General features: G+C 43.3%; 1 protein-coding gene across 1 annotated transcript in view; it reads right to left on the bottom strand.

Annotated features, from left to right (window-relative positions):
- Nucleotides 1-3,564: 3,564 nt before the first annotated feature.
- The window catches only part of Hira (histone cell cycle regulator-like protein), a 100,868-nt gene continuing 87,224 nt past the window's right edge, over nt 3,565-17,208 (bottom strand). Inside the window, exons 16-22 of the mRNA XM_080268009.1 lie at nt 14,152-14,212; nt 13,900-14,055; nt 13,165-13,320; nt 12,011-12,290; nt 7,770-7,933; nt 5,058-5,161; nt 3,565-3,696 (exon numbers count right to left, since the gene is read on the bottom strand). Of these exons, the coding sequence (XP_080124135.1) occupies nt 3,565-3,696; nt 5,058-5,161; nt 7,770-7,933; nt 12,011-12,290; nt 13,165-13,320; nt 13,900-14,055; nt 14,152-14,212 (1,053 nt within the window). The remainder of the gene's footprint in view (nt 3,697-5,057; nt 5,162-7,769; nt 7,934-12,010; nt 12,291-13,164; nt 13,321-13,899; nt 14,056-14,151; nt 14,213-17,208) is intronic.

Raw genomic sequence — 17,208 nt, 5'->3', positions numbered from 1 at the left:
ATAAAGGACTAAATAAGGAGGATGCCAGAGATTGAGTAGTGTGGAGAGATGCCATCAGGTGATGAACCCCGACAAATGCAAGCATGTTGGAGCCTTTATAAACAATACAGTACAATATTTCATTCATTCATCATTTAATCCCGTGTTGCTCCATGAGAAGCGTAGGAGCCCGGGGCTAAGCAAGTTGGTCCTGACATTTAAGATGAGTGTGACATGTCACGCCCATCCCTGAGCGGCATTACGTGAGCAATAACCCCAACCACTCCTAGGATATAAACCTTCACCAGCTCAATCTGAATGGAGCGTCGTAATTACCCACTAAATCACCAGCACCATAATTTGGTTACATGGTTAGCACCCAGCGTAGTAAATGGTTTCCTGGTGTACAGGAAACCATTCGGCTTCTCACACTGTGTTGAGTCACCCACAGGCAGAAGGAAGAGGAGAAAGATAAAAGAGGGAGTGTAAAGTCGCCCGTAGGCAGAAGGATGTGGAGAGAATGAAGTAGAGAGAGACAGAAGAGGAAGGAAGAAATGGAGGGAGGACAGGAAAGGGCAGACACCCGAGAGCAGCAACACACTGAGTGAGTGGATGGTGAGCGCCCTCAGTGATATTAAAATACGAATAAAATACAAGAGAATGTTAAGATGTAAAATGCAAAATAAACCACTACAGAAGTGACATTACAAAGTCTACTATGATAACTAGTATACAACACACAAAGATGTTATGAAGGCAATGACAACAGCCTTAGGGCTGGTTCAACAGTACTGGTTTGTTGTTAAAGTTGGTTGCTGTGGCCCTACGTTCATCTAGATGTTAGCCCAATGGACTGAAGGCTGAAGTTATCCTACTCTTACATTCCACTACCAACATCTCAGACAATAAGGAGGGAGCTCAAGGATGTCTGAATCATCGGGCAGTGGAGCCATGAGGTTACATCTGGGCCATTAAATGGATGCATTCGAATCCAGCACCCATTTATTTTATTAAGATAATTATTTTCTCTTCCCCCCCCCTATTGCTTCTCTTTCCTCTGCCCTCCACCCTTTGTTTCTTCTACACCTAACCCCTCTGCTTCACTCCTTTCTTATCCTCCGCAATACTAGAATGCTTACCTTAGAATCGTTAGCGAGCTTCATATCTCCCCACCAAAAATTTATTTATTTAACTGGGGTTTCAGGCAGCGTTAAGTGTCCCCCAGATTCCCCTACCCAAAATCACTTAATCATGGAAGTCGTTTCAGAGAGCCTCGGAGGGCCCACTACCTGCCCAGGGCCCCAACCAAATGGGCAGATTTGCGTGGCCATGTGGAATGTGAGAGGTGTGAATGAGGATAGCAAGAGGGTGGAATTGGTGAATATGTTCAAGAGTGCGAGATATGCCGTGATGGCACTGTGTGAAACGAAGATGAAAAGGTGCTAAGTGGAGGAGTGGGAGGGTGTGAAATGTGTAAGATCAGGAATGGATGGGTGAGGAAGATGCAAGGAAGGAGTTGCTTTGTTGATGAATGAGGTGTGGCAGAGTGGAAAGAGAGACTACAAATGTGTCAGCTCGAGGTGCATGTATGTCAAGTTCAAGTTTGAGAAGGTGAAAGTGGCAGTAATTGTGGCATATGCACCATGCGAGGATAGAAGTGAGAGAGAGAAAGACAGGTTTTGGGATGAGCTGGGTGATGTAGTGGGAGAAATGCCCAGAAGCTATAAAGTGATTGTAATGGGGGATATGAATGGAAGAGTAGGCACTGGTCCTGAGGACCAGTTGTTATGGAGACCCAGGAGAAAATGATAATGGGAAGAGACTAAAGGATATGTGTCAGGAGGGGAGGTTATGCATTTGTAACTCCTATTTCACATGCAAAGATGCACATAAATATACATGGTATAGAGGGAACGGGGATCGTGTTGAATGAAGCCTGATGGATTATGTGCTCACAGAGAGGTCAATGATGGGAATGGTTGCTGATATGAGGGCTGTGAGAGGACGATGTGGAGGTCTGTCCAATCATATGATTGTGGTATGCAAGATCAAGCTGAGAGGAGTGAGGTGGATCAGGAGAGAGATGAGCAGTCAGGGAGAAAGACTGAAAGTTGAGAAGCTGAGGATCAAAGAAATGGCAGATGATTACAGGACCAAAGCAGAGGAGGAGTTAGAATTACTGAACTGGAATTAAATGGATCTGGACAGCCTGTGGAATGCATATAGGGATTGCTTAGTTGGGAATGCTAAAGCGGTGTGTGGTGTGGCCTGAATCGGTAGAGAGGCGGCTTGCAGTATAATGGACCCAGGATCGAATCCCGGCTGGGGCAGGGAACAGTTTAAGGATTTGAATTTCCTAAAAACAGACTTTCTTGATCTACCAGATGACCCGCCGACATGTCATAAAACTACCCCCGCTAATACCAGTACACTAGTCCCGTATGAGACAGCCCTAGCATGTATTCAATATGGACGGTGGGTGTTAGTGCCGAAGTAGTGACATGTGGAGGTGTAGGAGGACTACTGGGCCTTGGGATGGGCCACTGCCCCCAAGAAATAGGCCCTGAGCCTTTGCCCAGAGTCGGACACGTAAAAAAAAAAAAAAAAAAAAAAAAACAAACAAAAGTACCAGCAAAGGAGAAAGGTACGGCATGGTGGGATGTGGAGGTAAAGACAGCGGTGGAGGAAAAGAGGAAGAAGTGGCTAAAGTGGTTACAGAAGAGGGGTTCAGTTGAATAAGAACTGAATATGTTGAGAGCAAGAAGCAGCTATAAAGACTAGTGAAGAGGAAAAAGGAGGAGGTAAATGAGGATCTAGGAAGAAAAATGAATGCGATATACTCTGAAAATAGAAAGTTATTCTGGAAAGAGGTGCGGAAATGTAGAAGTGAAAGAGGAAAGATATGTGATGGTGTGAACGATGTAGGTAGTAGATTATTAACCCATGACCAAATGGAAGGAATATTTTCCTAAAGCCTCCCTGTTCTTCTCCAACTAATTTCTCTGTTCTTTCTCTAACTCTGTCAATAAGTATCCTACCATACACTTTTCCTATTATACTAAGAAGACAAATGCCCCTATGATTACCACACACTTCTTTTTCCCCTTTTCCTTTGTACAATAATAATAATAATAATAAAATCTTGAGAATCAAACCCATGCACATATTAGGGACATTCCAACAATATACCAAGCTCCTAGTTCTTGTCCTAATACTGTACTAGCAACCCTTATATCATCAATGATAACAGACAAATCCCGTATTACCTCCTTTGAGGTGTACAGGTCTCAGAGTAGATGACCAGTTTACTCCCCCAGGCAACACTATATAGTACTGAAAACTCCAGTCACCTCTTGATGATCAAACCTATGCAAAATCATCACTCTCACAGTGGAGTTCTAACCACTAAACCACCAAATTATGCTTAGTATGGGCTATTATAGTCCAACACAGTATATGGGTTGATGACTAATTTACGACCCTAGATGGCATTACATAAACCAAAAACCTCCCAGCACCTCTTTGGGACTGAACCCTGTGCCATACTTGGATTTGAATCCTTATGTCAACCAGCCCTCATGCCCTTTAAATCATCTCAACAGCAGATGAGTCAAGCTGCTCCTTGTACTCTGCATACAGGCGCTGAAGCTGGAGGGAGTTCTTCGCCAAAAGTATCTCACGTAAGAATTCTTCTAGTAAGCTCTTCTTGTCAAAATCCTGTACAGGGAAAGAGACAACATACTGTATGGAAATAGAAGTCATTATCATCATTACAGTAAAAATTACTATTATCAGCATCAAAATTCCTATCATCATTATCATCATCATAACTTCTTTTCCCAGCTAAAGATGGGGTGAAGATACAGAGTGTAAGAAAAAACTTCTCTATCTATCTATCTATTGCCAGACGCCTCAATCCCGTTTGGGGTGGCCACAAACAAATCGCCTCCAAGTCGCCCTGTCCCCCGCCATTTCACTACCCTGCTCCCAACTCAAACCCCCCTCTCTCATATACCTCTCCACCCCATCCCTCCATCTCATCCTCGGTCTCCCCCTCCCTCTTCCACCCTCCACCTCACTCACATACACTCTCTTCGTCAGTCTTTCACCCTCCATCCTCTCCACATGGCCAAACCACCTCAGTGTGTTCCTCACAACGCTTCCTATCACATCCACATCAACACCACAACGCTCCTTTATATCCTCATTTGTCAGCCTGTCTCTCCACGTGACTCCACAGGCTCCTCTTAAATAACTCATTTCCACTGCTCTCACTCTTGACTTGTGTCCTTCCAACAACGTCCAAACTTCACTTCCGTACGTTAGAGTTGGTATCACAATACTGTCATGTAGTAACTTTTTTACTTCCATGCTCACTTCCCTGTTTCTTATCACTGCTTTCAAGGAACCAGCAACCTTTCTTCTTGAGGAAATGAAAGACTATCATCAGCCTCCTCAATTAAATGGCCCATACTCTCTCACTCACTCACTCACCATTCAAGCCCTAAGAATCCTGACTCCACCTCATAAACATTCACATTAACATGTTTTTAATAACAGTAAAACCTCGATATAACGGACTTCAATAGACCGGAATTCACTTTTACTGGACTCAAGGAGCTACCGGACTAAATTCCTATATATCGGGAAAAGTCCAATAAAGCCAGAAGCAGTCTGGACTGCCTGACAACTCCAGCTATGTTCACCACACTAAGGTAATTAAAAGACATGTTTATCAGTGTACAGTACACTATTATTATATATATTATACCATTTGATTAATATAGTGAAGTTATAACACAGTACAGTACCGCAATGGTAGTCCAAACAGTTTAAAAACTGTTCATGCGATCCGGACTAATCTGATATATTGGAAAAAGTTCAGATTAGCAGGGGGAAGTCCGGATGTCGCTTTTATCAGAATTTCACATTTTTCGGAATGGATTGGGCCCCAATTAGTCTCTTATAGTGAGGTCTTATTATACCATCATTATCACTTTCACAGTAAGCTCCCAATCCTGGTCAACTTCCATACACAGCTTTCTCACCAGTATACACCAACCAAACCATATACCAACCATGATTTTGGGCATCCAATTCTGCGTCTCTTCATTCTCCCGACCTGACCCTTGTCTTGGTCCCAAAAGGTCATCAAATATCTCTCGCAACTTCTTTTCTAAACCTGAAATGGAGACAATCATCTTCATCATCATTATCCTCATCCTCTTCATCATTACCATTATCATCATACTATAATCATCATCAGTATCATTATCCTCATTACCTTCATCATTACCATTATCATCATTATCCTCATCACCTTCATTACCATCATCAGTATTATTATCATCATTACCTTCATCTTCATTACCCTCATCATCACCATCATCCATCTATCTGTCTATCCATCTATCTATTATAGCCAGATGCCATAATCCTACAAGGGGTGGCCATTTGACTTTGAGTTAGTTGTTTTACAGGAAGGGGCACTAACCCTCCACAAACCCACCTGGTAATATGTAGGGAACACATATAGGTTGGTTGTATGGTTACTACCCAGTGTTATAAATGGTTTCCTGGCTTACAGGAAACCATTAGGCATGTCAATCAATGTAAAGCCACCTGAAAAGGAAAGAAGAGTAATGAAAAGTGACAGGCAGTATGAGAGAAATAGGAAGAGAGAAGGGCAGACACAAAAGAAGGATGATAAAGGTGAAGACAGTAGGCAGCACTACATTTAGTGAGTGGATAATGGTCTTCACCATCTACCATCATCATCGTAACCATAAATCTCACAAAATATTAGGTAGGATCCAGAAAAAAAGAGTAAATGATTTGCTGTAACAGAATAACTAGAAATACTGTATAGGAAGTAGGTTGTAACACTGGCTGATTAGGGTGGTACTCCAAAGGGGAATGGGAATGCTGGTGATAGGGAGAGCTGGAGCTCCTGTTTCACTTGCTACAAGAATATCTGATGACCACCCTTTGCTGACCTTTTCAGTGTGACACTAACATGAAGAGTAGACCAGCATACTCTCCCAAACACTTTGCTCAATCTCATGCACTACCCTTAATCACACAACGTATCCCACAACCTCACAGAGGTTGACGCCAGCCAGGGCATGCAGCCAGACAGCTTTGCCCCCTACCTTGTGGCGGGCCAATTGAAGGGAGGCACGATGTGGGCTCCGCCAACGTAGTTTTGGGGGTTGGGATGGAATGGGGCTTGGATCTGTGCTAGCGGGTACACGACATTGCAGTTTTCCAGGCTGTCACTTCTGCCCAATAGAGGGGGGCCTGAACCTAAGAGTAGTGCCCAAGGTGGCTGCTCTATCAGTGGGTGTACTGTATAATGGTTGGACAATTACAGTGCCAAGTCGCGCTTGGAGGATGTCCCTATAGCTGTCCTGGCAGGGTGCCCCGAGGCCACTGCCACTGGTCAGAGCTGGAGGGCTATGCATCCCAGGTCCCATGCCTAGACTTGGGACTGTGCGGGTGGAAGGGGCCTGTGGTCCATCTCTCCATTATTTATATTTTCATTGATTATGGGAACAAAGGAAAAACAGGGCAAGCCTGGGGAACCTAAACCACCCAAGAGGATCAGAGAGGCATCACGGAATGTGAGAAGTCTGAGAGGTAGAGCGGGGGAAGTGGAGGAGGCAATGAGTAGGAGGTGGGAGGATGATAGAAGTATGCATGAAGTTAGATATAGGGAAGGATCAGCCAGAATGACTGCCATGAGGGATTGTCAATACAAAATATTTTGGCAGGGTAAGACAGATGGATGTGGTGGTGCGGGTGTATTGGTTAAAGAAAAATAGGCTCTCAAAACATTCATAACATATTCCACCCATTTCTCCGCAACCATCACACCAACACCTCCATATCCGTCTGTCCCTCCCTGCCAAAACAACTTATAGCAACAGTCCTTCCCAACAATCTTTCTGGCTGATCCACCCCTGTACCGGACTTCCTGCAAACATGCCACATCCACCCATCTCCTACTGAATGCCTCAACGACTTCCCCTGCTCTTCCCCTCAAACTTCCCACATTCCATGAACCCACCCTCATCCCCATGAGTGATTTACTGTCCTCAAGCTTGCTTTGAAACTTATTTTGTTTTGTCATCTTCAGTATTAATAAAGGGGGACAGACACAGCACAGGTTCCACTCACTGCACAGTCCCAGGTCCAGGCAATGGATCTGGGACCCCTAGCCCACCAGCTAATCAGTGGCTGTGGTAGTGGCCTTGGGGCACCCTGCCAGAACAGCTGCAGGGACACCCTCCAAGCGCGTCTTGGCACTGCAACTATCCTGCCATTATAAACCCACTGATAGGGCACCCTCCTGGGGCGCTACTCCCAGGTTCGGGCCCCTCTCTATTGGGCGGAAGTGGCAGCCTGGGAACCGCAATGCCCTGTACCCTCTAGCACGGGCCCGAGCCCCATCTCGCCCTGGACCCACGATCTATGCCGGTGGAATTCCCGCCACGCCTCCCCCCAGAAGGGGGGAGCCTCACATTACCTATCAGCCAGAGACAATCCAAGGACCATCGCTTCACCAGAAAATAACAGGGGTGCCAAACCCTTGTTATGTACTCCTCCATATAAATTGTTCCAACATGCTCGATTCACGGTCAGTTCCCTGGCCTCATCACTCTCCTTTTTACATACTCATTAACATATCTATCCATCTTCTTGGCTTACCATGCCTCCTCCTGTCTTCAAACTTAGATATGTTTTTCACCACCCTACCCTAACGTAACCTAACCTATTACTGTACTGACCTTCCTTGATGAAGAACTGTATCTTGCGTTTAAACCAGAATTTGTAGTCATGTGGCGATTGGAGGTAACGGGCTGAGGTCAACATGCGATTGATAAACACTTCGGTTAGGTTCTGTCGTGCATCTTCAGAGATCAGTGGTCGCGATACTCTAGATGAACCAGAGCTGTAATAGGAGTGTTGTCATTATTAATTTCATCATCATCATCATCATCATAACCCTATTTCATCATTATCATCATCCTCAGCCCTTTGCCCATCCAATGAGGGACCCATTGTATATGAAATTCCTTACAGTGGTGGTGGAGGAAAAGTGTTGGGAAAGAGAACCCAGTTAGAGGAACTAAAAGCAGACATAAGACATCACCACACAATTAATGCTCTGGTCAAAGCTGTGAATGAGAATGAATATAACCCAAGTAACAGTGTTATATTAGAAAATAATGTAATAGGGAAAGCATGGAAGAGCTCTAGATACCTAATACCTACAAGTAAACTCTTCGCACTTTAACTTGGATCAAAATTGTCATCTCTCAATCTTGAATGCTGAGCTGTAACAAGTGATTAACAACAGAATATGATACAAATCATGAAAATGTGCTATGGGAATGATGCAATGCACAGCCACAGCACTTATATATTTTGTGAATGAAATACCAGTACATGATATAAGATGTACAAAAATGAAAATCTGGACCAAGTAAAGATGAAAGAAATATAAGTAAGACTGAGAGAGAATGAAAACAGACCAATCAACATCCAGCACGGTCTAAACAACCACCAAGTTCAGTAAATACATAGCTAAATATTAAGGTCAGATTACCCTGGCAGCACTTATTCGCATGATGAAGCTCACTGACAAAATACATCAGGAATGAAATTTTGTTCCTAACTCAAGCTTCTTTACATCACCGTTATATATCTGTCCTAACGTCTCAACAGTGACTGATTATATTTCCCTTAGTGGCATTATGTGCAAAGTATTCCCCAAACACCCCTCGGATGTAAACCCTTATGGGCCACATCTGCTTGGAGTATCTTAACCCACTACAACACCAGGCATCCATTTCATTATATGGCTACCATTCAGTGTGGCTTGTTTCCTATTTAAAAAAAATAAATAAATAAAAAAAAAATAAATAAAAAAAAAGCCAGTCCCATATTGCCCCTTATGAGGGTAGGGACTTAAGACTAAGCTACAGAAGTAGTGAATTTATACAGGGGTATCCACAGGATTTTTTGTAAGGGGGGGAAAAATAAAATAAATTATACATATACAGAGTATAAGAGAGAAGTGGAGGAACGATTGGGCAAATATGAATTGGAGCAGATGGGGGATGTGGAAGGTGTGTGCAGGATATTTACAGAAGAAATATGTGCAGCTAGTGATATGGTGTGTGGGAAGAAGAGAAGACGGAGGGGGGTGCAAGGAACGGCGTGGTGGACTGAAAAAGTGAGACAGGCTGTGGCACAAAAGAAGAAAGCATACAATGAATGGATGAGAAATAGGGGCGTGGAAGAAGTTGAGAGGTGGAAGAGAGAGTTATATGTAGAAAGAAAGAGGTGAAAAGATTAGTAAAAGAGAGTAACAAGAGAGAGCTGTTAGAATCATTAACAACCCTGCCATTACATATAAACTACCTCCCCTGCAAGTAAGAAGGAATGTTGCCTCCCTTGCATTATTTTACAGATATTTTTTTGGCAAATGCTCAGACGAAGTTGCGTCCATGGTGCCACCTCTCCATGCCTTCCCTCGTGCTACACGGGCATCTGGTAACGCTCATGACTGGAATGTCACTCAACCACATTGCAGAACTTCTGCCTATCAGAATTCTTTCATTCCCCGAACTGCATCTCTCTGGAACTCGCTTCCCCAGAGTTGTTTTCCTCCAAATTTCAACCTACAACTGTTCAAGTCTAATTCTTACAGATATTTTATGAACAGAGGACACCAGTAATCTGGTGTATGGATTATTTTTTTTTCTCCATTTGTTTTTCCTTCCTCCGTTCTGTTATTTAAAAAAAAAAAAAAAAAAAAAAAAAATTTGGAAGGAATTTGAGTATAAAGTGGAGGGACTGTAAGAAAATGTTCTGGAAAGAGATGAAGAGAGTAAGACAGGGTGGAAGTGAGGTTAGCAGGGGAGTGAAAGATAAAAATGGTAGATTACTAGTGGAGAAGGGAGAAAAAGTGAGCAGATGGAGAGAACACTTTAAGGAATTGTTGAACATACAGGATGGAAGTAATGCGAGTATAAGTGGCTGGGGAATGGCTGGGAGAAGGAGGGAGGTGAGAAGACAGAAAGAAATCAGTAGGATAGAAGTTGTGGAAGCAATGAAGAAAGTTAAATTGGGGAAAGCCCCAGGAACTGATGGAGTGTGTGGTGAAATGCTGAAGCATGGGGGAGAGATAGTAGTAGAATGGATATGGAAGATGTGCAGATTGGCCTGGGAGGAAGGTAGGGTCCCGGAGGATTGGAAGTCAGGTATAATTATTCCCTTGTACAAAGGAAAAGGGGAAAAAGAAGTGTGTGGTAATCATAGGGGCATTTGTCTTCTTAGTATAATAGGAAAAGTGTATGGTAGGATACTTATTGACAGAGTTAGAGAAAGAACAGAGAAATTAGTTGGAGAAGAACAGGGAGGCTTTAGGATGGGAAAAGGTTGTGTAGATCAGATATTCATTCTTAGATCTTTAGTGGAAAAGTTTCTAGAGAAGGGAAAGAAGTTGTATGCAGCTTTCATGGATTGGAGAAAGCATATGACAGGGTGGATAGACAAGGATTGTGGAAAGTATTAAGAATATATGGAGTAGATGGAAAGTTGTTGAATGCTGTGAAGAGTATGTATGATGGTGCGAAGGCTGCAGTGTGTGTGGATGGTGAACTAAGTGAATTTTTCTCTTTGGAGGTTGGGTTGAAACAGGGATGTGTCATGTCTCCATGGTTGTTCAATCTGTTCATGGATGGGGTAATAAAAGAGGTACAAGGTTGGGTTGTGGATGTTGGAGTGGCCCTGGTGAGAGAGGATAATGTTTGGAAACTCCCTGTACTGTTGTTTGCAGATGATACTGTGTTGTTGAATGAAGACAAAGGGGAGCTGCAAGGCTTGGTGGATGAGTCTGGGAGAGTGTGTAAGAAATGGAATCTAAAGGTGAATGTAGGGAAGAGTAAAGTGATGGTCTGTGAGAGAGGTGAAGTCAGTGAATGTACAGCGAGGCTGGATGGTGAGGAATTGGAAAATGTGAGTATGTTTAAGTACTTGGGCAGTGTGATGAGTAAGGATGGAGGTTTGGAGGGTGAAGTGCTTGAAAGTGTACAGCAGGGAAGAAAGGTTGCTGGTTCTTTGAAAGCAGTGATAAGAAACAGGGAAGTGAGCATGGAAGTGAAAAAGTTACTACATGACAGTATTGTGATACCAACTCTGACGTATGGACGTGAAGCTTGGACGTTGTTGGAAGGACACAAGTCAAGAGTGAGAGCAGTGGAAATGAGTTATTTAAGAGGAGCCTGTGGAGTCACATGGAGAGACAGGCCGACGAATGAGGATATAAAGGAGCGTTGTGGTGTGGATGTGGATGTGATAGGGTGTGTTATGAGGAACACACTGAGAGGTGGTTTGGCTATGTGGAGAGGATGGAGGGTGAAAGACTGATGAAGAGAGTGTATGTGAGTGAGGTGGAGGGGGGAAGAGGGAGGGGGAGGCCGAGGATGAGATGGAGGGATGGGGTGGAGAGGTATATGAGAGAGGGGGGTGTGAGTTGGGAGCAGGGCAGTGAAATGGCGGGGGAAAGGACGACGTGGAGGCGATTTGTTTGTGACCACCCCAAACGGGATTGAGGCGTCTGGCAATAGATAGATAGATAGATATACAGTATGTGCGGTTATATCAAAATACACACACTCCATATAGGCATAGGCATATATTTACATGAGTTACATGACTTACATCAAATGCATAGTGACAGAATGCATGAATCAACTCAAATCACTCACTCATCCTTGAACAAGAACTGAAGCCGTCGAATTCCAAGGGGGAGCAACTGCCCCCCCTTGCCCCCCCCCTCTGGATGCCCATGCATTTATGGGTATTTGACCAACCTACATCCCTTCATGATACTGTATTATATGATCAAAAAACTTCCACTCACCTCTTGGGTATCAACACTATGCAAGGCCATCACATATAGGGTATTCTAACCATAAGACCATCAGACAACTTCAAAATGGAAAAAAAATGAACTCACTAGGCTGCAGTCTGGTGCAGCAGTGAGGCTAAAGGCCGTGCCTCCTGATGGTTCTGCCCTGGAGTATGGCATGGGGGTAGGAGGGTAAATTCTGGGTGTACCAATCGACGAACAGAAGCTGAATCTCCCAGCATCAGCCATACACCCAGTTCTCGGCAGCGAACAAAAGCTTCCCCTGATGATAATAAAATAACTGGTCCCCCACTATGCTTATTTTGGCCTTCATCCTCTGCTTCCAATCCCACTTTTACGCACTTTACTCCTCCAATGCGGCCTTCAACTGTAAAATACAAGAATATACACTTAGTTGGGGGGGGGGGAGGGGAAGAAGTTACGGAGGGTTGTGGTGCTGATGTGGATGTACCGGAAAGTGCTGCCTGAAATGGCTTGGTCATAAGGAGAACAGGCAATGAGTGACTAAGTTAGTGAAAGTGAGAGAGGTGGAGAAAGAGTGGCAGGAGGGGAAGACCAAGGATGAGGTGGAGAGGTAAGTGAATGAGAGTGGTGTGAGCTGGAGGAAGGGCAGCATGATGGTGGAGGACAGGGCAAAATGGAGGCAATTTGTCTATGGCCATCCCCTCCAGCATTTAGGCATTGGCTATTGGACTGTATTTCAAGTGGCTCTGGATATTTCATAATACCTTTTCCCTAGCAATTTATTCTACAACTTACACTTCAATAGTCTTGTATACATTAGTGCGGTGTGGTGCGGTGAGGATCTGTCCGTCCTCCCCTTTGGGGCTAAGATGCGAATGAATGTGTTTGAATGAATGAGTAAATGGGGAGTGTGTCGTCCTGTCTCGGCTACCTCCCTTTCCTTGGGGGAAGCAGCCTAGGTATATAGATAGATAGAGATAAAATGATACAGCAGAACATAATAAAAGTCACAGTGTAATATGCTAAGTAAATACCAAAGCAAGAGGTAGTACAAAGCCTCTCCTATGCACCAAGAATATGGACCTGGATAGAAAAACAGATAAATAGACAGACTGACAGATTTTAAATTAACCTGCTCACCCAAGCACTTCATGAACTGTTGTAGGGGTTTGTCTACGATGAGTGAGGTTTTATAAAGAGGTGGCATAATGATAAGCAACCTTACCGACACTAAACCTTACCTAACCTAACTTAAGCAGAACACACTCCTTCCTCACCAAGATGTTTGATGGACTCAGTAAGGATGTGTTTGCGATGAGTGAGGTCCCAAATGGTGAGTGTGGCATCAACAGTGAGTACTGCCAGACAACCACCGTCAAGGAATAGCTGTGACGCACGGTTTACTAGCTGTACCGGTGGCAATAACATATCACCTGAAATTAAAGACAAGGTAGCCCTTTCATCATTAATGTACACTTACATTTTTTAATGCCTTGGCTATGCATGCATGTGTAAGGCTTTTTTCATTTGTTTATGGCAATTAACTGTGATACTGGGTGCCATGTTGCTCCATCACCACCAGTATCCCACCAACCAGCATTATGGGCAAGTTTTTCAAATCATCATATGTCTTTACTGACACCAATCCTTGCCCTGCACCTCATATCTGACTGTAGTTTTCTTTCTCCTAAGCCATTTGCCACACAAGGCTAATGAGCCCAGCTTAGGCCAAGGAAGAGATTGTACCTATATAGAGGATATGTCTCCACCTGGATTATGACTTTAGTTCCCAGGCTGGTAGTGCAGCCCAAAGCCACCTATTGGAGTTTTAGTACTATGCCACTCCCATGGTAGTACCTCCCAAGTAACCATCGTAGTAGTACCATGATAACTGCCTACCTCCCATCCCCCGAAGCTTGAAAGTCTAACCTACATAAAATCAAGATACTGCATGAATAATAAGAAAAAGATATCCTAAGGGTCAATGGGTAAATACAGATTTGTTCACTAACCTGTATTGATATCCATGACGTGTAGAGACTTATCTTGACACGTTACAGCTGCAGTAGTGAGGGAAACCGCTGCAGCAGTGATCCTAGAGGTTAGGAAAGTGGCCCAGGATGCACTGTTTACCTGAGTTCGGCTCACGCGGTGCAGCCCACCCACCCCTAGGTTTGGCAAACTGCTTGTTGTTGTTGTTGTTATTGTTGTTGTTGTTGTTGTTGTAGTTGCTGTTGTTGATGATGTTGATGATGATGATGTACGAAGGTCATTTTCAATCACAAGTAAAGGAGGAGGAGCATCACCTGCTCTATCGCCAGGGATCTGAGAACAATTATCATCACTTATTATCATCATCATTGTCATCATCATCTGCACCATTATTATCAATATCATCATCATCACCATTTTCCACCTAAAGAGAGGGTGCAGCAGTATTCAGAAAAACACACACACACACACACACAAAAGAATCAGCATCATCATCATCAACATTATCATCATCGTAATCTGTTCTCTCACCAGGGATCTGCAAACAATCATCAACATCAATATAATCATCTCACCAGGATTTGAAAACAATCATCATCATCTAATCCCACCAAGACCAGAAAAAAAAATCATCACCAACATCATAATTATCATCATCAGTTTTCTCACCAGGAATCTCCAATCATCATCATCATCATCTCACCAGGATTTGAAAACAGTCATCATCATCATCATCATCATCTCACCAAGGTCTAAACAAATAATCATCATATTCATCGAGATCTATATATATATATATATATTTATTAAAAAAAAAAAAAAAAAAAAAAAGGTCATCTCTATCATCATTATCTTACATGATGGAGAGGGACACCTTCATATGGTAGTACCAATATAACCAGGTGGTTTTGCTATACAACTTTTTGTCAGATAATCCATAAACTGTAGTTCAGGCAGGGCTGGATTTAGACAAGATGAGGCTCTAAGCTATGGGAAGCTGTAAAGGAACTATTTGGCAAACATTAACAGAAAATAATGCTTTGTAATAACTGTCTGGAAACTTTCCATGCTGTTGTTTGCAGATGATACTGTTATGTCCCCATCCCACACTGCCACAGGCTCCAACAGCAGTAGTTCAGTATAGGAAGAACGTTGCCCAGTGAATTGTTCTTCCTATAGTCAGCCTTTCGGTGTGCATCAACGAGATCAGCTGAGGCATTGTAAATAAACACTAACTTCTCAAGTTAGCTGTATTTATTTTCCAAATAATTACACTTAATGCTTGCCAACTACACTTCACTGTTTTCACAAGTACCAAAGCTATACAATCTGCACTGACGCTGAACTGACACTTTACTAAACTCAAATTGAACTGACTCCTCTAGTCCCTTCCCCATCCTTATATAAGCTCTCTATGTACTAGAATGATCTGATCTACTACATTCTCGGAAAGGCAACAGTTACCAAATCGGAGACGTCCAAAATATCCAGTTTTTTTATACTACGCAACACTCTACATTATTTGGCATCTAAACTGAAATAAAATTAAATAAGTTAACAAATAATCACACAAATAAAACATTAGAAAAAAAGCATAAAATTTAATGCATAACTTTACAAAATACCTCCACTCACAAATAGCAGGCTAACTGGCAACTCTGACATGTAACCGAACTACGAGAATTACTGCGAACCTTCCAGTACTACCTAACTAGCAAATCCCACTTCTCAACAATACTGTGTTAGTAAGTGAAGACGAAGGGGAACTGCAAGGCTTGGTGAATGAGTTTGGAAGTGTGTGTAAGAAACTGAATCTAAAGCTGAATGTAGGGAAGAGCAGAGTTATGGTTTTCAAGAGAAATGAAGTCACTGGATGTACAGTGAGGTTTGATGATAAGGAAATGGAAAATGTGAATGCATTTAAGTACTGTACTTGGGTAGTGTGATGAGTAAGGATGGAAGTTTAGAGGGCGAAGTGCTTGAAAGGGTACAACAAGGAAGAAATGTTGCTGGTTCTTTGAAAGCAGTGATAAGAAACAGGGAAGTGAGCATGGAAGTGAAAAAGTCGCTGCAGGACAGTATCGTGATACCAACTCTAACGCATGGATGCGAAGCTTGGATCTTGTTGGGAGGACACAAGTCAAGAGTGACAGCAGAGGAAATGAGTTGCATGAGGGGAGCATGTGGCATTACATGCAGAGACAAACTGACAAATGAGGAGGTGAAGATGCACTGTGGTGTGGATATGGATGGATGTGACAGAAAGTGTTAGGAGGAATACACTCAGGTGGTTTGGTCATATGGAGAGGATGGAGTGAGAGACTAACAAGGACAGTGTATGTGAGTGAGGTGGAGGGGGGGAGAGGGAAGGTGAGGCCAAGGATGAGATGGAGGTATGGAGTGCAGAGTTATATGAGGGAGAGGGGTGTGAGCTGGAAACAGGGCAGTGAAATGGCATGGGACTGGGCAACATGGAGATGATTTGTTTGTGTCCATCCCTTACAGGATTATGGAATCTGGCAACAGACAGGGAGACAGAACAACTGAACTTGACAAGAATGCTGCCAAGATGCATAACAAATCCATGCACAGTAGATTACTTAGGTTAAATTACTTCTGTACTATCACCAAATTCTCCTTTTACTCATCAATGACCTAAGCTGTGCGAGGTCTGTTCAGAAAGTATCCAACCTTAGGCTGTAAAAATAAATAGCGAACCTGTTTAGCAGGGACACTATTCCCTCTCAAAGTAGGCCCCTTCTGACTTAACACATGTAGCCCAGCATTCTTTTCAAAGCCCGAAACATTTTTCAAAGCTGGTATTCAGTATCTCCTGCAGATGCTTCATTGGATTTATCGTGACCTCCTCTCTTGGATGAATGTTGCTCAAGACATGTTGGAGTGTGCAAATCGTGATCCAGACATTATGAAGACTGTTATCACTGGAGATCTGACTTGGGTGTACAGGTATGACCCAGAAACCAGAGTACAGCCATCCCAGCAGAAGCAAGCAGGGTTGACTCAGCCAAAAAAAGCATGACAGGTCCACAGCAAGGTGAAATGCACTTGCATGATGACAGTTTTTTCGACTACCATGATGTTGTGCATCACGAATACACAGCAGAAGGTCAGACTGTCAACATACGTTACTATTCGACATTACCTGTGATCTTTGTAACGCCGTTCGATTAGAAGAGACCAGACCTTTGGAAAGCGACTAGTCGGAAGACAACATCCCTGCCCATTCTTCTCAACTAATTCAGGAATTTTTGGCCATGCACAACATCCTGCAGGTCCAACAGGCTCCCTACTTGCCAAACATGGCAAAA

Source organism: Coenobita brevimanus, chromosome 26, assembly GCF_032717465.1.
Source record: "Coenobita brevimanus isolate Jiangsu-jjx chromosome 26, ASM3271746v2, whole genome shotgun sequence".
Taxonomy (NCBI): Eukaryota; Metazoa; Arthropoda; class Malacostraca; order Decapoda; family Coenobitidae; genus Coenobita; species Coenobita brevimanus.
The sequence above is the reverse complement of the archived record's forward strand: the minus strand, read 5'-3'. Positions and strand labels throughout refer to the sequence as shown.